Here is a 22900-nt window from a genome sequence, read left to right on the forward strand (position 1 = left end):
GACCATTTGTCCATCCAAGGCCATTGAAGCAGCTGGTTCCTTTATCGTCAGTGTCTCCTCTTTCTCTCTGTACCCAGGTAGCCCTTTGTTTAGCACTGTCAGAAATGCTTCATTTCTGACCAGAGAATTCAGACACATGTCTTGGAACTGCATTCTTCTCAGAACAGTTTTTGAAATCTGGCACTGAGAATATAAAAGCGGGTGCAGCAAGACCTGTGTCCTCCCGAGAGCCTCCCAAGATTAATGTCACAGGGCACAATGTGTTACAAATCTCTGTCTTCACCTTTGCTACTTCTGTGTTACTCTTCCTTCTAAGAAAAACTCCCAGGGACTATAGAGCACACTGCAAACACTGCTTTCCCTATGCAGCCTCCACGAAGCCTTCCACCTATGCGTCATCATCTGGGAGATGGGGACAGTGGTTGCACCTGCTTCTCTTGGTGGTTGTAACAATAAAGTACAACAGAGAGTATAGATTATGCGGCACTGTGACCTGCCCACAGGAAAGATTTAATCATTAAGATTGTTATTTGTATAATTGTCATTAATGGTCATTATATTTATTCATGTTTTTATATATTAGCCATTGAGCTGTAACCAGGATGTTCTTTTGAGACAGGGTCTGCCCATGTAGTCCTCACAGTGCTGAAGCTCACCATGTAGCTCCACCTCCGCCTCCCGAGTGCTGGGATTCAAGGCTTGTGCCACCAGGACAGTTTTCTACCCTTTTGAAAGTATAAGCTATGCTGAGTACATGCTGTAACGGTAGCCATCACCACTTTTCAGTTCTGAACCTCCGCCTATAAGTGGCCGCTTCCTGTTGAAGAAGCCAGAGAGTGTTTTCCCTCACCTTGGATCCTTTGTTCCCGATGGCCTACCCTTAGCCTAGAAATATCCATTCTCTCCCTGTACCTGTAGGTCTTGCTCCCCCAGCAGTACTTAGCTAAGAATCCGGGAAATGTGCATGATACATCCCTGTTGTCACCAGTGCCGTCTGTAGGCTTACCTTATCTTCCCTGCATAATGCCACCCCATGCCTCCAGATCAACATCTGCCCGAACCCACTGATTTGTATTTATCTGACAACTTCACAGCTTTTTCACTGGACCGGGACCATCCTATGTGGTACCTAATATGTGGAAGGCATCTTCCTGACATTTGCCGAATGGGTAGAAGAAAACACACAATACACGTATGCATGCAGGCAACACACTCAATCAAGAGCAGAGATATTGCTGCATGGATCTACATTTCATTTTCCTCATCCCAGGGCGCTCTGTGGGACTTCAACCATCCCAAGTGTTTTCTTTGATTCTTTTCCTAAGAGATGTTACTCAGACCTGTAATTACTCCTAAGGATTGGGGCCGACAGGCGCAGATCAGCTGTGGATGTTCACCCAGTTCATAGATAAATACTTAAGATGAACTAACACCTCAGGCAGACTGGAATTATGTGAGTCTGGAGATTAGAGGCTCATCGCTGGCTTCTTCCCATTCCTCGGCGGCTGGCAAAATAGAGCGGGATCATTTGGCAGATGTGCTGGGGACAGAGGATCTGTGGTAACCCCAGGAAGACTGCGAGGCACAGTAGCAGCATCCTTCCTCCTGCAGCTTTTGATGAGGAGGGAAAAGCTTTTAAACTTTGCACCGTTTGCTGTGTTGCGATGTGCAGCTTCTGTTTTCATTTTTTCTCTTGAAGGAGCTGCTTCACGTTTATCTCTTGGCTGTCTTTGCAAATCTGTTTTTATTTTATTTTATTTTGTTTTTTATTGTTGGTAGTTTTTTTAAAAAATGTTTATTCCATTCCGTCTGATATAATTTGCCATAATAACTTACAATTGCATACTGCTTTCCTGATTATACTGCATGTACATAATTTCATTTGAGCGCCACAGCTTTGAGAGTTACAGAAGCTAAGAGATTTGCATGGGAGGGTCAGAGGGAGATCCAAATTCCAAATTCTTCAACTCAGATTTTCTCATTTACAACTGCCCATGTTTCCGATAATCTGCTGCCTTCCTTCAGCTGTGGTGATTATAGCTATCAGTTTTGGAACTGTTTATAAGGTGCTGTGCTTTAGTTAAAACGTATCATTTAATCAGCATGGTAGAAGTATCATCCCCTTTGGATGAGCCAGGAAACTGAGCCTAGGCAAATTAACATTTCCGAAGATCATCCCTTTGGTAGATTGCAAGTCTGGAATGTGAATCCAGGTTTGGCTGCTTGACTGCTGAGCTCCTGACTACTAAGCTTTTAACTACCAGGTCTGTGCTGCTAAAAGTGTAGTGTGTATTACAGACAACTCACATGGAATCCAAGGCTCTTACTCCAGAGATCTTGATTAAGCAGGTCTGGGTGATGTTGAGACCTGCGTAGTTCTCAGGTAATGCAGGTGATGCTGGCGGCTGGGGGGGCAGTTGGTGAAATGGTAGGTCCCACTCTATCCCCTTGCCCAGTTTGCACTGACTCACTACTAGCAACAACACATCATGTGTGGTGAGGAAAGGCTTCAAATAGCATTATTCCATAGCTCATCTGAAATGGGGTATAGCCATACATTATACAGTATAACTTTAGGAAGAAAATGACTATTGCTATTGAGTGGTATTGGTTTCCAGGTTAAATTCAGGGTCATGTCCTTTTTATTGGTCATTTTCTCCACAGCCCCTTAGGAAGACTACTCTGACTCCCGTGTCATTACCTTGGAGTGAGGACTGCAATACCCATCTGCAAAGGAGAGCAAACTGGTTCATCAGTTAAAGCTGGAAATTCTCTGAGAGCAGTTATCACATCTCCTTTCCCACTCACTTGGTTTAGTGTGTTTGTGTTTTAAGTTATGTGTGATTATAACATGTTTTCATCTCCTGACTTAATCAAGAGAATTGGTCTAGTCTAGAAGATTGTTCTCCCACTTGACCTATCAAGTCTGCTTGTGTGTCTCCCCAGCCCTGTAATTATATTCTGTAACAAATGCTATGGAAACAGCACTGCCATGTGCACTCTTGGGAGGGTGGCTTTGAACTCAGCGTTAACGTCCTGGCCGTTCTTGTGGATCAACAGTCTGGTCCGTTTTAGGCTATACCACAGTCTTGCCTCATTCATGCTTTGAAGGGCACCGGATGCTTTCCCCTTTGGGGCTCTTACAGTTAAAACTGCTGTACATATTTGTGGGCAGTTTTTCCATGTAAAAATAAGTCTTCATTTCTCCGGCATAAGTAGAAGTGCTGGGTCATGTGAAAAGTCCATTTTTAGTTTGAGAAGGAACTGCCAGCTTGTCCCCAAAGCGGCCTCACCATTTTCACTCTTCTACCAGCACCATGGAAGAGTTTGTGTTTTCCAAATCTTTATTAGTACTTGTTCTCATCTGCCCTCTTGAATAATACAGAGTCCTAGCAGGTAGCAGGTGGTACCCCATTGTGTTTTGATTTGATTTCCATTTCTGCAGTAACTAATGGCATTCTCTATCTTCCTGTGTTCTTCTTGATGCTTTATTCGTTTTCTTTGGAAAAATAATCAGTTCAAATTGTTAGCCTGTTTTTACATTGGATTCTCTTACTGTTGAGTCAGAAGAGTTCTCTGCATATTCTAGACCACTGATTCTCAACCTGGGGGTCACATATCAGATATCCTAAACATCAGACACTTACATTACAATTATAACAGCAGCAGAACTACAGTTATAAAGTTGCAATGAAATAATTTTATGGTTGGGGTCACTACAACACCAGCAACTGTGTTAAAGGGCCACAGAATTAGGAAGGTTAAAAACCACTCCTCTAGGCCAAAGTCCATTAGCAGGTGTATGATTTGAAAGTGTTTACTCTGCTTCAATGGGTTGTCTTTTTCCTTTTCATGTGAGAGTTCGGGGTGGGGGTGGCTCCCTGGGTTAAGTTCTTATAGGCAGAAGTACAAACAGGTGTAATGGAGCACGCCACAGAACAGATGCCACTCACCTAAGGCTGGGCTGATTTTTCTCAAATAGACGTCACTCTCTCTTTCTTGTTTAGGGCTTTGGCACTATCTCAAAAAAGTTTAAATCAAACTTTTTGTTTTTTAATTTTTTGCTAGTAAATTTTTTGCTTTGGAGGAGAATTACATAGGCTCTGGATGCGTTCCTCTGGAGTGGTGACATGGTTTTCCCTGGTGATGTGAATGCCTGTAAGACGTTTTACTTTTTTGTTGTTTTTGTTTTTTTATTTTTGTGTTTTGAGGCATGGTTGCTCTGTGTAGCCTTGGCAGTCCTGGAACTAGTTCTATAGACCAGGCTGGTCTTGAACTCCTGGAGATCCTTGCCCGAGTGCTGGGATTAAAATCATGGGCCACTGCTGCGTGGCTTGAAATTTTACATTTTAGTGATTGTCAGTTCCTTCTTGAGTAGATAAAGCAACTACCTTTGAATAGTGTCTGTCTGGATGTGACTGTATTGTCAGAAGTGTTTCTTAAAAGAACAGATAAATAAATGAACAGGGTTAATTAAGTAAAGGAATATCACAATAGACTGAGTTACAGGATACCAAAACAGGACATTCCCCAACTGAAACTAGTAACTGGCCCAATTCAACGGCATTTTTTTTTAAATCAGTGGTAGAGTAGTAGTGCATGCCTCTCATCCCAGCACTCAGGAAGGCACGGGCAGGTGGATCTCTGTCAGTTTGAGGCCAACCTGATCTACAAAGTGAGTCCAGGATGGCCTAGACTATACTGGCAAAAAAACAAAACAAATGGAGGGGACCCATCATTATCTCTTTGCTTGAAACACCCCAGTATTTCATCAACTCATTGGCCATAGAATCCAAAAGAGAAAAACGTTCATGGGCTGAACATCCTTAAAAGTTGGAATGGAAAATATTTGTCTCCGTTACTTTTCTGTTGCCATGAGGAGATACCATAGAGGCTTGCCTACAGTTTTATAGGGTCAGCCCATGACCATCATGGTGTTGAACGTGACATCAGACAGCTGAGATCGTTTGATCCACAAGGAGCAAGCAGGGGCAATGGGAAGCCTCGTGTGAAAACTTTTGAAACCTCAAAGCCTGTGACACATATCCTCTAACAAAGCCATACCTCCTAACTCTTCCCAAAACAGTTCTACCAATTAAGGTCCACACATTCACATAAATGAGCCTAAGGAGGAGAATTCTTATTTAAACCACAGTTATATATGTATGTTCTGTATGTCTTTATATGAATGTACTCATCAGACAAGTACTGTGTACATATGAGCAACTATGTATTGATACATGCATACACTTAGAAAGGTTATGGAAAGCTTCCCAGCAGTAGAATATTCTCAAAAAACAATTTTCCTTTGTGCCTGAGAATGATAACATGAAGGGTAGAAGAATGTTGAAGCTGACTGCAGACATGAAGTCCGGCTGGCCCTTTTTTCCAGATGAGGAAACTGATGACACAGAAGCCCCCAGGTCTCCTAGCAGGAACTAACTGGCTCGGGGGCACTTTCCACATCTCATTATATGAATGACTTCAAACTTCAATCATGTGGCTTCAGTTGCTACATTAGCAACTAATGCCTCCGTTACAGCCATGAAAGATCAGCACCCCAGTGGAGCCATCACCTGACTTGTTCCCAGGAGTTTTCTGCCCTTCCTCTCCTTCCACACATTCTATAAAGTAAATTTTGCAAGTTGAAACTTTGAAACTTGTTACAATCCAGGACACTAATAAGATTTTACATTTTTAGCAGCTTAATGATGGGGATGTAGGACTCTGTGCTGGTCCCTCAGGGGTTTCTATTCTGGGTATCTGTTAAACCTTGCAGTAGCTTGAAGTGTGTTCGACCTTTCTATATTAAAAAAAAAAATCAGTTTAAGTTTCACACATAAATTTGTGTCTGTGTATTCTCTCCCTCTCCTCTACCTATTAGATAAAATTCAGACATTATCAACATTTGAACTTCAAGATACTTGTCAATTATTTTTTCTGTGTTTGGCAAAAAAAGAGAAGTCATTACCATCATAATTTAATATTTTTATTTAGCTAAATTTGATCCTTCTAAAAAATCCTTTCCACTTTGAAGTCTTATTTGCAGCTTAATTAATGCAGCAAGGGCTTTTTATTTTGCTCTCAATGGAGATAATCTTAATCTATTCACAGTGACCTTTTCTTGTGCAAATTAGTTGTACATGCTTGTTTAAGCAAATGGTCCTTTGCATGATGTCTCTTCTTAATGACGGGTTTATAATTGAAAATTGGCTTACTCCCATATGCCTAGTTTATATGAGAATATAAAAATAGATGTGGACTTTAAAAATATGAATGTATATATCAGTATCCCAAAAAAAGAAGAATGAAGAATCCAGTGCCTTTAGGCTATGGTTAAATTAGACTATTAGAGTTAGAAAATGCTGGTGACATATGCTACTGTCAGAGTCACACCTGTCTGCACAGCACTGGAAGTGCTTGAAAAATGAGAGCGATTTCATCTTGGCTGTACGACTCAGAGTCTTTATAGGACATGAGGCATCTCTAGCTATCCGAGTTTTCTTAGACTCTTAATGAAGTTGAAAGTGCATGCTTGGGAATGTATTTGGTGTTAATCACGTTTACAGTGGGAGCCTCAGACAGTTAAATGCTTTGTGTTGTTCCTAAATCACTCACAATAAGAGACAGGTGACAGTCACATTATAATTTGTCTGGAGCGCCCCCCCCCCCCAAAACAAAAACAAAAACAAAAACAGTATAATACCATCACGGTGCACATGAGTAAAAAGAATAATCACACTTTTTCTATCCCGATTTCCAGTACCACCCTGCTATTTTTTACTTTGTTATACTTCTTTCTCATTCTGCATGAAAGCTTTCTTCTACTGTCCCCCCCCCCAGTCTCTCCTGCATGCTCCCCATCCCAGTCTTTCCTCAGTTAAAGCAGCCACACTTATACGTAGCACTTTTTGTCAGGAGTCACTGCATGTTCTTGGTTAAATGTAGCAACTCCAGTTGGAGGAGAAAACAAATGTTGGCTTGCGTGATGGAGGTTTCCGATGTATCTTTTAATAGCATGGTGTGGGGAACAGAGAACAAGAACATTTAGTGTTGCTGAGTGGTGTGGCATTAAGAGAGAAGCAGATGTATGGGGATGCTTCTTCAGTCTGTGGCAGCAAACTAGTTCAAGGGGGAGCGGGGCAGGGAATCTGGGTGGTGTAAGCCTTTAACACACACAGGAGGCAGAAGTGGGTGGATCGCTGTAAGTTTGAGGCCATCCTGCTCTGTATAGCCAGTTCTGGGCCAGCCAAGCCTACATAATGAGAGCTTGTGCCCCATCCCCACTCTGATTTGGGGAACAGAGGCTAGGCAAGACAAATTGTTAGGAGAACCATTAGACCTGTCTTTTTGTAAACTGTTTCCAAGAGATCCTGTTGCTTTATACAGCATGAGTGCTCCTTTCTGCTCTCCCCATGTAACAGCCACTTTGCCTCTAGATGGAAAAGTAAGAGTAACCCTCTCCCAAGCTACTGGGGTAAATTGATGTACCCTGATCCTCAGCCATCCAGTTTTCCTCCTGGATTTTTTCTTGCTGATCATGCCTCTTGTTGTTCTAGATATGACTATCGGGAGATGCTGCACAATGCCACTTTCTGTCTGGTTCCTCGTGGTCGCAGGCTTGGCTCCTTCAGGTTCCTGGAGGCTTTACAGGTAAGAGGCTGTGAAACTTTCCAGCACTGGGTTGACAATTGAAGCTGATATGGTCGCTGTCTCCTCATACTCTGCTAGAGTGGTCAAAAAGAGGGCGTAGATTTTGCTGAGGACCTAAAAAATGTCCCAAGAAAATTTGAAACAATTTTGAAGACTAGAGTTGGAAGTAAGATTGACTCCTGGCTTTGGGCATGAGAACAGTAAATGGTCTCACCACCAGGGAGACTGGATTCATCGGGGACACATCTGCTGACAGAGGGCAGATGGGCAGATCTAACGACCTGTCTAGCTCCTGAGTTTGGAGAGGGGACTGTCCTCTTTTCCTGCAAGCCAATATCAGGAACACCAACAATGGGGTATTGCCGTTCTTTCGCCCCAAAATAAAGTTGTGGGTTAAGCCCTCATCTTGGTCCTCTATTGATTCTTGAGACAGGGTTTCTCTGTGAAGCCCTGGCTGTCCTGGACTTGCTTTGTAGACTAGGCTGGCCTTGAACTCACAGAGATCTGCCTGCCTCAGCCTCCCTGAGTGCTGGGATTACAGGCATACTCCACCACTCCTGAATTCTTGTAAATTTTAAGAGTGATGCCACCAACTTTCACAAGTCCCAAATCTCTGCAATTCAGAGGAAGCTTGGAAGCCTGTGTGGGAGTCTCTCTGCTGTTTAATCCTGCTGTTGCCGTCAGCCTTCTTGAATGGCATGGAGAAATGTGCTCTCCACCCCCCTCAGCCTTCCTTCCTGTCCTGCCAATAATCTACATTTTGTCGTTATCTGTGTACTTGAGGAGTGTTCCATGGCTTCACCCTGTCATTCTAACTGTAAGACCTGCTGTATTCTCAGGCTGCAGAGTTCCCTTCTCTGGCAGTGCACTCTTGGGTTTCTATGCATTCTGAGAAGCATGCCGCCACTCACTAGCATTCCCGCAGCTTCATGGGTGTTGCAGGGAGCAAATTGCTCTCTGATTTGGATAGACTTCCTTTGGCAGCTAGATCTTGGCTAGCTAATTTACGTGCACTGACTCCTAGGTCTCAGTGCAGACTAGAAACTGGTCTGACTGTGGCTTGGAACTCACCCTGCTGGAGGGAACAAGGTTTTGAGTTAGATGTTTGCAGGGCTAAGAAAAGGGATAATAGTAAAGTCCGCAAAGGGCTACCTACAAAGGCTGGACCCCAGTCTGTTCCCTGTTGATTCATGACACTGAGGTATCATGGTGATGGTGGGTTTGTGGCACTTTCATTGACAAAACTGGTTGTATTCAAGGTTGGTTTTATGCTTGGATTTTGTTGCATCAATAAATCTAAGGCAGCAAGGCCAGTTAACTCCACAGAAGTCAAGTCAGCCAAATCTTATGGACTAGAATAGAAATGGGATACTCGGATTCTAAGGCAAGTCTTGAAAATCTTCAAGTCTGATCGGGATGCTTACAATTCCATGTGATTTGGTAGTTCCAAACACTTTCTTTCTGGCCTGAGCAGTCCAGGACCCTTGTAATGTAAGCAATGCTGTTAATTGAATTTGGCTGATTCTTCTCATGATGGGAATGGTTGCTGCTGTCACTGTCCTCACACTCATGAAACCCTTTCTTTGCTCAGGCTGCCTGTGTCCCTGTAATGCTTAGCAATGGATGGGAGTTGCCATTCTCCGAAGTGATTAATTGGAACCAAGCTGCCGTCATCGGCGATGAGAGATTGTTATTACAGGTAAGGAAGGGGCTGTGGCCTTCTGCAGAATAGCAGATTATTGCTGCCCCCATCCAAACTTTCAAAGAAGATGAATCCAAAAGGTCAGCTCCATAAAAGAAATCTTATCAGGAGAAAATTGCCTTTGTCATGCTGAATATGAAGTCATTTAATATGATATTGTTCACTTTCCAACACAAAAATCTGTCCAGGTCCACAGAATATACTTTGGGAAGCAGCCGTTGCCGAGAAAATGCATGAGCTTTGTAGAGTAAGGAGAGGTGGATCCCCACTAGCTTCAGCACCAACATTGTTAGACACGACACTCTCCCAGAGCCCTTGCCTCAGTTCCTGCCTTCAGTCTGGTTAACTCCAGAACACAAGCGCTAGGGTTGGTTGCGATGGCCAGTGTTACTACTGCCTCAGTGCTCCACCCTCAGTACCTGCAGGATGGCTGTCACTTGGATGATTAATTTAAAAGAAGGGCTCAGTTGTACAAGGGAAGGGAACTCAACCTCCACAGAGAAATGCAAAGGCAGGAAGAGTCCACTGGGATATTCAAAGCCCCCTGCAGTTTTGTTTGAGTTCACTGTAAACTGTAAACACACTCTCACAGCACAGTTAATGGTTTGGCCCCCCCCCCCCCTCTTATGGCTTTAGACACTTTATCTTTAAACCTCCGCAAGCTTTTGTAGAAAGATTATCTCTAATGTTCTTGTTTTTAAAACAAAAATAATTGATATATAGAAAATTGAGTTCCTAGCTGTGCTTTTGATTGACCTTCTGTGCTTTCTGCTAATGGACTGGTAAAGGAATGCAGTCATCTCCTGAAACTCACAGACAGTGCACCCTGTGATAGAAAGCACTGTGGACCATCAAGCCTAGGTCATGACAGCTCTAGAACATTTCTCTTGTCTGGTTTTCAGGTCCATGATCTTTGTCCCTCTGGGTCCTCAGTGCAAACCTGGAAGAGTGTACTGTGGGAATGGTGAGCCTGTTCACTGGAGTTAGCCCATTCTGTTCTAAGCAAAACATAATTCCATAGGTGCTCACTAAGAAGGAGGTTTGGGCTTATTTGACAGGCTAATGTTTGTAGCAGGGATTCCCTGATTTAATTAAATAGGGACATCCTCCAGGACATACTAAGAAAGAACTCTCTTCACGGAGAAAAAGTAGATGTCTAGTCATTCACTCAAAGAGAGGTATGTGGTCCTTTTCCACACTGCCTTTGTCTGTCTTTTTATGCTGTTTTAATAATATACACTCATTAAAGGAAATTTTGTAGATGAAAAACATCATGTTCTCCTCTTACGTGCCAAGGCATCCTTGAGTTTGCTGTGAACAAGTTGGAGCTTGTCTTGGCATAGGGGACATTCTAAGACACCTAAGTGTGGTGTCCCAGTGTCTATCTCTTCACCAAAGTATGGATATTTCACCCTTTGGAGCCACTCTTTGATTCGACTCTAAAGACTATATTTTTGACACCCCTGTGCTCATACTTGTTCGTATTTTTCCCCCTCATCTGCAATCTGTTTTTACACAGCTGCTTCCACATTGAACAGTGACTGTACTGTTGTTAACAATGGTTTTAAAGAGTTGGCACAGAGCCCAAATGTGTGCTCTGGGAAATGTTTTTTGTTATGTTACAATTTTTCATTTCCTGTTTTAGAACAGCTCTGGCATTTTTATTTGCATATGTTCTTGTCAGCCTGTCTCTGAGAAGCATGCCGTGGCTTTTCCTCTATCTATTTTGGTAGACCCTATTAGTTTTGTTACCATACATAACCTTTTATTAGGACTCCAATGAGTTCTTCAACTTTCATATCATCCCATCCAAATGGGAATTAATTTATCACTTTTCCATACCTGTCTCTGCAGACAGGCAGATTAATAACCAATAGCCAAATGCCATTAGAACTTGGAACCCCATCCGCCAATCAATTGGAATTGTCCTGCAGAGCCCTTTGCAGAGCGCTCTCAGACACTTCTGTCCTACACACCAACTGGTAGAACACAGTTCTAGAAGATATAAGGACATAATGCCACCATGGAAGGGAGGGGCCTAATAGTGGCTTAGTCTGTGACACTTCTTTCCTCCTTTTAGAAGCACCATGAACTTGATTTTCTAGAGGCCATGTAGCAATGATAACTTTTGGCATTTTCCTAATGGATTAGTTCTCGTAGCCATCATGATGATGATGATAGTAAAACAGTCATGCCGACCTGTATGAGTTTTTTTCTAATTTTTCTTTGGTAATCTAGGTTATTTTCTCAGTGAGTAAATAAATTTTCTTGATGTATCAAGGATCTATGTCACAAGTGGTTTATCTCCTCTAAGGATATTTTATTTCCACTTGACCTTGAGTCTTCTAGTGTTTCAAGTTTACTTGCTGCCTTCATATTTTTTCAATATGATCCCTTCAAAGCATGGATTTAGTATCAAGTGTGGGATATTGTCTGAGCAAGTCAGCTTTTCCTTCTGTTCTTATTCTATGGCACTTTGATTGCTTTTTCTAGGGGCCATCTTGAATCTATGTAACATCATCTCCATCCCCTCTAAGGGGAACTCAGCTACACTATGGAGTATATTTGGAGTAACTTTCCTATTAATGTGGTTGGCAGAGCATTTCTTATCTAACCAAGATTTCCATGTCTTTCTGATTCACTGTGCATTAGGGAGGCAAGCATGCAGAAAGCTGAGCACAACAGGGCAGTTGATAATCACAAGGATTCCCCGTAAGAGTATTAATTACATAAACAGAGCAGCCCTCGAACTCTAGGTACAATCAAAGAGCAAACCTGAGAAACTTCACCGGAAATCCAAGGCGTGCATCTTAGAACTACATGCCAGGGCAGACCTATAAGTAAACAACTGGCCCAGCTTTGCATAGAATCAATTGGTCCAGCTTGAATATCATCTCACTGTGTCAACAATGCTAATAAGTAGTAATTAGCCATCACAGTTAGGGTTTCTATATTGTAGACATTGTACCAGTCACTTACATAATCCTAACATATCATGTTATAAATCAGTAACTGGAGAAAGCAACTAACTCATCTAAGGAAGCATAGCTAGTAAATAGTAATACCAGAATCTTACATTGATGCTTTAACACCTTTATCAAACTATCACACCATGTGGCTATTAAAAATAGCAATATCCTGATGATAGCTGCAGGTGGCCTTGTTCAGTTAGGCTCTTATTTCTTTCTTTTCTTTTCTTTTTTAAGATTTATTTATTTATTATGTATACATATACAGTCTGCATGTACACCTGCATGCCAGAAGAGGACACCAGATCTCATTAGAGATGGTTGTGAACCACCATGTGGTTACTGGAAATTGAACTCAGGACCTCTGGAAGAGCAGACTTCTGAGCCACCTCTCCAGCCCGGGCTCTTATTTCTTAAGTAGCTAGCATATAGTCTACCCTCTTAGTTACAAAATATATAGCAATGTTAACGTGAAGAAAGACCTTCTTTCAAAATTATCTAACTTTGGTATAAAACAGCCTATGATGAAACACACACAATGTTTTGGAGATCCTGTGAGATTAGGGTAAGGACTTAACCAAGTGGAGGGCTTGTACAAAAGATTCCTGGGAAGCTAGAGGAAGGATATGTGGGGGGGGGGGGGCATGGCTAAATCTGTCTGGGTTGAGTGCAGAGGCTTACAACCAGTCTTTAAATATACACATTTATAGATACTTCATGGTTTGTGGGGTGACACTTCTTAGAAAAGTTTGTTTGCTTGTTTAACTTTCCCTAAGGCCTATAGCTACTTCTTGGAAGAAGCTGACTGTTCATGTTACTGTCAAAGATTTCTTGGACTTGAGGAGGAGGAGGCAGAGCTTGTAGGAGTACCCTGTGCCACTGACCTGCTGCTATGGAATCTTAGAACTGAGCTAAACCAGTACATAGCGTTTATCCATTTCAGTGCCACTGAGGCTATTTTCCCTAAACCTGCTGTTTGTCCTGACATTTCTTGGGGACATTTTTACCCAGTGGTTGGTGATTTTGGTGATGAGCCTAGCCTTTAACAGCTGAGCCATCTCTTCAGTTCGGTTGGTGATTTTTAATAGGCCTGTTTTTGTTTGTTTGTTTGTTTGTTTGTTTGTTTTAGAAAATTAATGCTGTGAAGAATAAAAGTATAGCCTACTGGGTTGTTTTGACCGAGCATATCTATTTCACAGTTTTAATTATTAAGTGTTCCCTTTATGTTACAGATTCCTTCTACAATCAGGTCTATTCATCAGGATAAAATCCTAGCACTTAGACAGCAGACACAGTTCTTGTGGGAGGCTTATTTTTCTTCAGTTGAGAAGATTGTATTAACTACACTAGAGGTAAGTAATACCATTTGGCTCATGTTAAATAATACTTCTTTTTATCTCAACCTTCTTTTTGGTACTGGGTTATGCAGTTGGTCAAATAGAACAATTAACTTTTCTGTCCTTGAACTTGTTAGTGACTGTCCCCCACCTCACATCTGTTTTACTATTCCCAAGCAAATTCCCTCATTCCTGACATTCTCAAAGCAGAAGTGACATGGAGAGAAGTTATGCTCTGGACAAAGAGATTGGCTTTGTCTGACATAATTTCAGAGATATATGAGTAATGACAATCTTCCTGTCACTCAAACTCAGTGGCATCCTTTGAAAACGTATTTCTGGAGTGTGTTTAGAAAAAAAAGATAATGACCAAGTAAAGGAAATATGCTCTACCGTTCTGAAAATATGAACAGTTTAGTGGCCACCATAGTACATGTCACTTTAAGAGAAAGCAAAATTGATTTTAAAGACACATTCAACCTAACCAGCCAGCATCCCATGTTCTAAGGTTATGGTAAGAAAACTATCGTCACCATTGTATTCAGCTGGTGTAGAAAGTGCTAATCTTTATAAATAGAAACTCAGGCAGGAGAGTGAATATATATCTTCAAGTTGCTTTATTCTGAGTGTGAGTGCATACCTGTGTATATGTGTGTGTGTGTGTGTGTGTGTGTTGTTAGGAATTGGACCAAGAGCCTTGTTTGTGTTGAGAAAGCACCCTGCCACTGAGCTATAGTCTCATTCCCTTAAATTGTCTTGTTTAAGGCAAGGGAAAAAATAGAAAATCATAAAAATGGTTAAAACCACAGGAAGCAGAGCATCTAGTAATGGCCTAAGGCTTCACAGAGCAGTGAGAAGAGCTAAGAAAGGACAGAGAAAACTGCACACTCCTGAGTTCCAAGCCTGTGGGAAGGGAAGTGATCACACTATCTCCTGAGGTATCCCAGGTACTTGCAGAATGGGGCGGTGCAATTTACTATACACATGGGGAATATTTCCTTTGAAAGTTAATGATCACTCTGAAGGCAAATATAATCTTGATTAAACACAAAACACCAAGTACTGCTGTGGAAACTGAAGTCCCTGATTCTGTCCACATGATAATGTTCTTGCTGTGGTGAGGGCCAGAATCAGTGCTGGCCAAAGCACAGTGGGAATTGTTCCACACCTGCCTACCCTGAGCTCCAGGTCTCAGCCTTAGGCAGCCTGTCACCAGGATTTTCCCATGCACATGCCTGGTGTACATCCTGAAGCTAGTTAAACAGAAGGCCTGTTTTGATTACTTTAAATTCTGTTTTGCTTTTTTTTTTTTTTTTTTTTTGGTCAGATGGGAGGTTATTTTCTTTAAAAATAATAGATCATTTCCTAGCCTCTTACTTCTTAGAATGTTAGCAAAACTAACTGGCTTCCATCTGTTTCTTGCTCAGAAAGCCCACAGATAAAGGAAAGAAATCACCACAATATTGTTGATACTTCTATATGTTAGAAGTTTATAATATTTAAAATATGAGCCCTTTGTCTTTTGTCCTAAATGTTTCCTGTTATCTCATCATGTTGTTCGTTCTATTTTGTTTGTATTATACCAGTATCAGTGTCCTTGACTTCTCTGCTGGCTGCACTTACAGTTCTTTGCCTCATAATTTATAATGTATCTACACACACACACACACACACACACACATTTTTAGCATATTCATGTTTTTTTTTTCTTTTTTATGTGTGTGGCACAAACACTTTGTGGGGGAGGGGGCATCAGTCCTTGACCTCAGCCTTCCTTGTGGCTGCCAGCATTTTGCTCAGCTCTTCCCACTTCCTCTGGTGTGGATGTGTGTGCCCACCCCCTTGATGAACTTGAGCACTTGCTTGTCCTTGGACGCCTTGAGCAGCTCTGTGGCTCACCGCTCGTAGGATCAAAGCCACACATCATCTGTCTTGGATGAACCTGTGTGCTTGGTGAGGTGCCCGCAGTGCCGCTGTGCTTTGGCTTGCTGGCGTTCTTCCTCACCTTGTGGCTCTTGTTGAGGCAGATAGCCACGGGGTAGCACAGTGCCATGGCTGCTGCTCTCCGATGCGTCCACGACAGGATCATGGTTATTGTTATTTATTTATTTTTACATCAAACTGTTTAGTCAGTTTGCTTTTAATCATGATCTGTATTAAGAAGGAAGCCCTTTTCTCATTTTTGTTTCCTTCTTATGAGCTGTTTTCTGGTTTTCCCATGCTTTAGTTACTCTTTCACTAGTGTTCTGTGCTACGTGCTGCATCTTTGGATGTATCCTAAGCCTTTTTATCCTATCCTGCCTATATACCCAGACCATGTTTTAATTTGTCTTCACCCTAATACTGTCCAGTGGTAAGCCTCTGCTTATCCACCCATCTGTTGAGGTCACTGTGAACACTGTCTGTAATTACTGCTATCCACATAGATGGCTGGGAATGTACGCAGTGCCTCAGTGTTCTGCTTACGTTTTGGCCTTCTGTCTCTGCTGACTCTTTTACCGTTGTATCCGTGAAGTGAGATAACTGAACCAGAGTCCAGGCATTACTAAAGTCATAATGTATTTTGCTAAATTACTGAATTTTAAACTTAAAAAAAATATTGTTTTATTTTATTTGATGAAAATGACACATGAAATTGAAGGACATGAGACAAAACTTGAATATATGGGGGAATCTACTGTCAAGAAAGAAATTTTCCTCGATCTAGACATCAAAGTCTTAAAAAAAAAGATGACAAAAATTACTCAGAGCTTTAGTTTGAAGAATAACTGCCTTAACATAACCTAGGATAGTTGAAAAGCAGTAAAGATCATTTATTTCCATAGTTTAATTAGCAAACATTATAAAGCTATCATAATTAATATAGCTTTGATCCAAGTTCTCAAGTGAGAGAAGGTATGAGTTATTTTATCTGATCCTGAATAAGTTACATTTGTTAACATAATAGGGTCTGTAGTATAAAACTCTTGGCCGCACAAGCATGAGTCTTGATTGGACTCTCAGTGTCCATGTAAATGTCCCTTGTGGTAATGTGGGCCTGTGAGCTCCATTCTGGTGGGGGCAGTGTCAGGCAGATCCCAGGGGCTTGATGGCCAGCCAGTCTAGTCAAAACTTCAAGCTCCAAGTTCAGTGCAAGACTCTTGTCTCAAAAGTTAAGATGGATAGTTCCTTTATGAAGATGCCCTGTTCTGTCGACCTCCTGCCTCCACACTGGTGAGCTCCTCACTCACACAGGTACACAAAGAACGAAGATAATAAAACTGACATAATATGATAGAGTTGAGTATAGCTTCATGGTTTTAAGTTAAAGAAGCTGTTCTGAGCATGATCTCAGGCATAAAACACTATGAAGTGAGACTATAAAAATCATTAAAACTTCTGTGTAGGAGGAGACACACCATAAAGAAAATGCAAAACCAAGGGCAAGGGTTCACAGTTAAAGTGAGACTAAGAAAAAGTTAATCCTTTTGGCATTTAAACTCTGACAAGTAGATTAGGAAAATACTCAAGTTCCCAACTAGCCTGAAATACGGTGAGACCTTGCCAAAAACAAACAAAAATTCTTGTATTTTCAGATTGGAATGGTTGAGGTACATCTTTTCCCAAAACTAGATGAAGTACATCCTTTTACAGACATTATGAAATAGAGTACGAAATGAAATGTTTTCAGTGTTTTTAAAAGGAAAACCTTCTGATTTTTCAGCAACATGTGTATACATAAATTATACGTGTTTGTGTGTGTGCGGCAGATGTGTATAGATAATCTCCACATACAGTAGTTTGACTTAATGAGCTTTTTTTTTTTACATTATTGATGATCCAAAAATAACATGCATTCAGTAAATCCATATTTTGAGTATGTATTTTCGTAGCGTTTCCCAGGCTATTACTATGTGTGATATAATATTGTGTTGTGAAACTGGGCAGTGGCTATGAGCCCTATCTCCGGTCAGCCACACTCATACTGTGTGTGTACTGTGTTGCTAAGTTACTGTGCTGGATGAATCAGGCATAGTAAATACATTTTCAGTTTATTTTATTTTCAGTCTATGATGAGTTTATCAAGATGTAACACCGTCATAATCTAAGGAATTTGTATAGAATCCTTTGTGGTATTGTACAGATGTATGTAATGAAGAGAAGACGTGTAAAACTGAAGTGTAGAGTGACTTAATTGCTAGTTAAATTTAAATGTAGTTGTTCCCAAGAGCATACAGTTGAGTCATATATGCATCAGTTGCTATGAAAGAGATGTTTGTCCTTACTCAAGGAAGTTACAATGAAAACGAAATATCCCTTTCCACCTATGATGTCAAGAGATGTCAGAGGGAATCCTCACCGTGGGTGTAGAAGAGAGACTCTCAGATTACAGTGTAGGATGGCTACCCTGCTAGAGCGGCCTTAAAACAAGAGGCCAAAATCTTTTTAAAAAAAATTTACATGCACTTCTTAAAAGGGTAATGATCAAATGAACAAAGTTGCATAAATCATAGACTACAGTGTTTATTTTAGCTATAACATCCTCAGTCAGGTAGTTAGAAACAGATTGGCCAGTTGTGATGGCTCTACCTTGGGAAATATTATATAGACACTGAATGTAGTGAGGACATGCGTTTACTGTTGAAAGACAGTATTCATACTGTTCTTTTTAAAGGTTGGGAAATATTCAGACAGTATGAACCAGTCTTCAATTTTGGTTAAAATACTACAGACTTAGATACATATAGGGGAAAAAAAAACATTTTTTGTTTGTTTTGTTTTGTTTTAAGGGTTTTTTGTTTGTTTGTTTGTTTGTTTGTTTTTGTTTTTGTTTTGGAACAGGGTTTCTCTGTACCCTGGCTGTCTTGGACTCACTTTGTAGACTAAGCTGGCCTGTAATTCATAGAGATCTGCGTTCCTCTGCCTCCCTGAGTGCTGGGATTACAGGCATGTACCACCGCACACTGCTGGGGAAAACATTCTTTTTAACTTTGTTTAATATAATTTTTTATATATTACAATTTATTCATTTTGTATATCAGCTGTAGCCTCACCCTTATCCCCTCCCAATCCTGCCCTACCTCTCTCCCTCATCTTCTCCCTCCCTCATCTCCTCCCATGCGCCTTCCCCAGTCCACTGATAGGGAAGGACCTCTTCCCCTTCCATCTGATCCTAGCCTATCAGATCTCATCAGGACTGTCTTTCATAGTCTTCTTCTGTGGCCTGATAAGGCTGCTCCTTACCAGGTGATCAAAGAGCCAGCCACTGAATTTATGTCAGAGACAACTCCTGTCCCCCTTACTAGGGATCCCTTTTGGAGACCAAGCTGACACAGGCTACCTATGTGCAGGGGTTCTAGGTTATCCCCATGCATGGTCCTTGGTTGGAGTATCAGTCTCAGAAAAGACCTCTACACCCAGATATTTTGGTTCTGTTGTTCTCCTTGTAGAGCTCCAGACCCTTCCAGGTCTTTCTGCCTCCCCCTTCTTTCCTAAGATTCCCTGCACTCTGCCCAAAGTTTGGCTATGAGTCTCAGTATCTGCTTTAATACCCTGGTGGATAAGAGTCTTTCAGAGGCCCTCTGTGGTAGGCTCCTATCTTTTTCCTTATTTTCACCTTCTTCCAATGTCTATCCCGTTTGCCTTTCTGAATGAAGATTGAGCACCTTACCCAGGGTCATAATAGTCAGAATCTGGAAATAACCAAATGTCCCTCAATTGAGGAATGGGTACAGAAATTGTGGTACATTTACACAGTGGAATACAAGGAATTAAAAACAAGGAAATCAGGAAATTTGCAGGCAAATGGTAAGAACTAGTAAAGATTATCCTGAGTGAGGTATCCCAGAAGCAGAGAGAGACATATGGTATTATACTGACTTATAAGTAGATATTAGGCATGTAAGATAGGATAAACATACTAAAATATGTACACTTAAAGAAGCTAAGGAAAAATGTTCTTAACAGACAATATAAAATACTAGCTGTGTCCTCCTTTAAAGATTTATGTATTTTACCTTCTGTGTGTATGAATGTTTTACCTATGTACATATATGTGGACTGCATGCACACAGTGCCATCAGAGGCCAGTAAAGGGTGCCGGATCCACCTGGAACTGGAGTTCCGATGCTTGTGAGCTATTGTGTGGGTTCAGCGAACTAAACCTGGGTCCTCTGTAAGCTCTCTTAACTACTGAGTCAGCTTTTCGTCCCCTAGCTGAACCCTTTCTAAGCAGGGATTATTTGAAATTGATTTTTTTTTGTCTTTTGTTTTCTTTAATTTGCTCCAAAGAACCTATCTTGAGTGATTAATAACCCTCTCTTGATATTTCAAAAATAAAGTAGTCCGTGTAAAGAAGAAGTCTGTATCAAATGACATATCTCATTGCCTGCAACAGGAGGACCAGTGTATTAAGTGCTTGCGTCCACCTAGACTCTCACAGACTGTCTCAGAGAGACTCTCCTTCGCTGCATTCTTGTGAGCCTGCAGGATTGTAATTAAAACATAACACACACACATAACATTGCTAATTTGCCAGGCAAAAGATCCTATCTCATTAATTATATTTCTTTTGCGGCGGGTTATTGTGTAGATCCAGTTTCTTGTCTGCTAACAGAGCTCCATTCTCCTGCAATAACAGCTGGATGTGTTACATTCATCACAATAGAATTTTACATTGAGCTGTTTTCATCCTTGAGCCCTGAAAGGCTTTCTTCCCCTTGGATCTAAGCCACATAATTCTTTAGAAACATGGTTTTTGTTGTTGTTGTTGTTGTTTTTTAACACTAAAGCCATATACTTCATTCAAATTTATAGCAGTGCCAAATCTCTCTCTGCCATCCCAAGATTGGCTTGTAACAATCTGACCTCTTAGTCAAATTGCAAGAGAGATAACACTGACTTTCCCCATCTTAATTCAGAACTTGCATTACCCTAGAATTCAACAAAAACAGAAAATCAGGGGAGGTAAAGGAAATGCCGTCCCTATACACAAAGCAACAAAGCATACATGTTCATGAAGTGAACCGGAGGATCATATGTCAAAGGTGGCCTAGCACTTAGACACATAAGTCATTTGATTGGTTATGGCCCTGCTAAGGATGAGAACAGCCTTGAGGCTTAATTTATCTACACTTAGACTGTAGGTCTGTGGAGCTTCTTCCCTGGTGATCATTGTTTAAGCCATGAGAATGAGACAAGTCTTTGGAGACTTTCCATCAGTAACTTCTCTCATTACTGTGGACAAGCACCTGACAAGAGCAGCTTAAGGGAGGCTAGGCTTATTTGAGCTCACAGTTTAAGGGGGGCTAGCTTATTATGGCAGGGACAACTTGGGGGCAGGAGTATGAGAAAACTAGTCATGTTTTGTGTCTGTAGTTAGAAAACAGAAAGTGGAAAGTAGGACCTAGTTATCAAATCTCACGGCCTACCCCAACTTCCTTCTTCTAGCAATACTTTACTTCTTAAAGGTTCTACAACCTTCAGAAACATCTCCTAGTAGGTCCAAGTATTCAAACACAGAAGCCTGTGGTGGACATTTGACATTCAAACCACAACGCCAGCTGTAGAGTTGAAAGTAGTACTTGGACACAATTGAAGATGGGGTCCCTCATCCTCCTCCCCAAAGCCAGGGTGGAAGGAGTAGTATGTTTCACATGTCCATTTTTCCATACTTGGGATTCTGTTAGCTCCCAAGCTTGAGTGCTGCATTTTGTAATTAAAGTCTTTGGAGCTGGGTATTTCCTTTTTATACTTGCATGCAAGTTGAAAAATGACAACGAGGTAAGTGACAAGCTACTGCAAAGATAGTGTTCCTTCATGGATCAGACCATAGTAACTCAAAATCTAGACAAGCAAAAAAAAAAAAAAAGAAAGAAAAAAAAAAAAGCATGCACCAGATTATAATGATATCTGACATAACAGCCTATGCTAACTTATAAAACACTTTTTCTAGGAGGTCTTGTGAAGTTTTCCTTACTTGTCTCGCAGTTATCTGAGTAAGCACATTTACACTACAGCACCATTATGCTAATAATTTTACCGTGAAGTCGTATAAATAAAAGATTGCTTTGTCATATGATGGCACTTTGTGTGTTAGGCAGCGTCATCTGACCAAAAAACAAGTGAAGACCACATAGAATAAACTGCAGCCTACAACCCACTACCCATTATTTTGAAAAAGAAAATGGAGTAAAACAACAAACAGCCTGTCATTCTACCCTTTAAACTCACTCAACAAATATTATGTTTATTGAGGGCCTTAACCAAAAATCTTTGTGAGTGAGTGAGTGAGCGAGCGAGTGAGCGAGTGTGTGTGCTGACAAATAGCCAAGGAAGTGTCCAGCCTCCAAATGTTCTTCCACAGCAATAAAGTGTAAACATTGAAAGCCATGCAAGAATCCTGAGAGCTGTCCAGTGAAGTGACAGAAAGAACTAGACATTAGGAGATTGAAAATGAACATTTCTATTTGGTGGCATGAGATCAAAACTCTATAACTTTCAACAATGCAGGTTGATATATAAGCTTTTTAGAAATATGTTTGCCAGCCTGGTGGTGGTGGTGCACACCTTTAATCCCAGCACTTGGGAGGCAGAGGCAGGGTAATCTTTGAGTTCGAGATCTGCCTGGTCTACAGAGGAAGTTCCAGGACAGAGAAACCCTGTGGGAGTGATGGGGATAAAGAAAAATAAAGATATTGGCAACTCATTTAAACAGGTTCAATAGTTTTCATACCCCAAATCAAAGTCCCAAAGAATCTTTACTGAAAGTGGAAGCTTTTTATTCAGAAGTATTTTTGTCTTTTTGCATAGAAAATTTTCTCTATTTTGGTCAGTTCAGAGAAATAAGCCATGAATATTGTGGGGAAATGTGTAAAAAGACCTATATTGGCTATATCTAGAAAATAAAGCATAAATATGAAAATTTCCTTTTCCATTATTATTTTTTGTTTTCTTATTTTAATACTTCATTTTAATTGAAATGTGCTTTTTATTTTTTATTTATTATAATTTTTTACTTTGTATTATTATTTTACAATTTATTCACTTTGTATCCTGGTTTTAGCCCCCTCCCTCATCTCCTACCTGTTCCACCCCCTTCCCTCTTCCTCTTCTGTCCTTCTTTCCTAGTCCACTGATAGGAGAAGTCCTCTTTTCCTATTGTCTGATCCTAGCCTATCAAATCCCATCAGGACTGCCTGGATCCTCTTCCTCTGTGCACTGGCTAGGTCTCCCCACCAGAGAGAAGTGATCAAAGAGCA

At 41.0% G+C, this 22900-nt stretch overlaps 1 protein-coding gene and 1 pseudogene across 1 annotated transcript in view; one reads left to right on the forward strand and one right to left on the reverse strand.

Moving 5' to 3' along the window:
- Ext1 (exostosin glycosyltransferase 1) overlaps positions 1–22900 on the forward strand; it is a 282098-nt gene that overhangs the window by 232163 nt on the left and 27035 nt on the right. Inside the window, exons 2-4 of the mRNA XM_055626462.1 lie at positions 7560–7653; positions 9245–9352; positions 13557–13676. Of these exons, the coding sequence (XP_055482437.1) occupies positions 7560–7653; positions 9245–9352; positions 13557–13676 (322 nt within the window). The remainder of the gene's footprint in view (positions 1–7559; positions 7654–9244; positions 9353–13556; positions 13677–22900) is intronic.
- Positions 15414–15714, reverse strand: LOC129690636 (60S ribosomal protein L36-like; annotated as a pseudogene).

Source organism: Psammomys obesus, unplaced genomic scaffold (assembly GCF_907164565.1).
Source record: "Psammomys obesus unplaced genomic scaffold, mPsaObe1.curated_primary_1811, whole genome shotgun sequence".
NCBI lineage: Eukaryota > Metazoa > Chordata > Mammalia > Rodentia > Muridae > Psammomys > Psammomys obesus.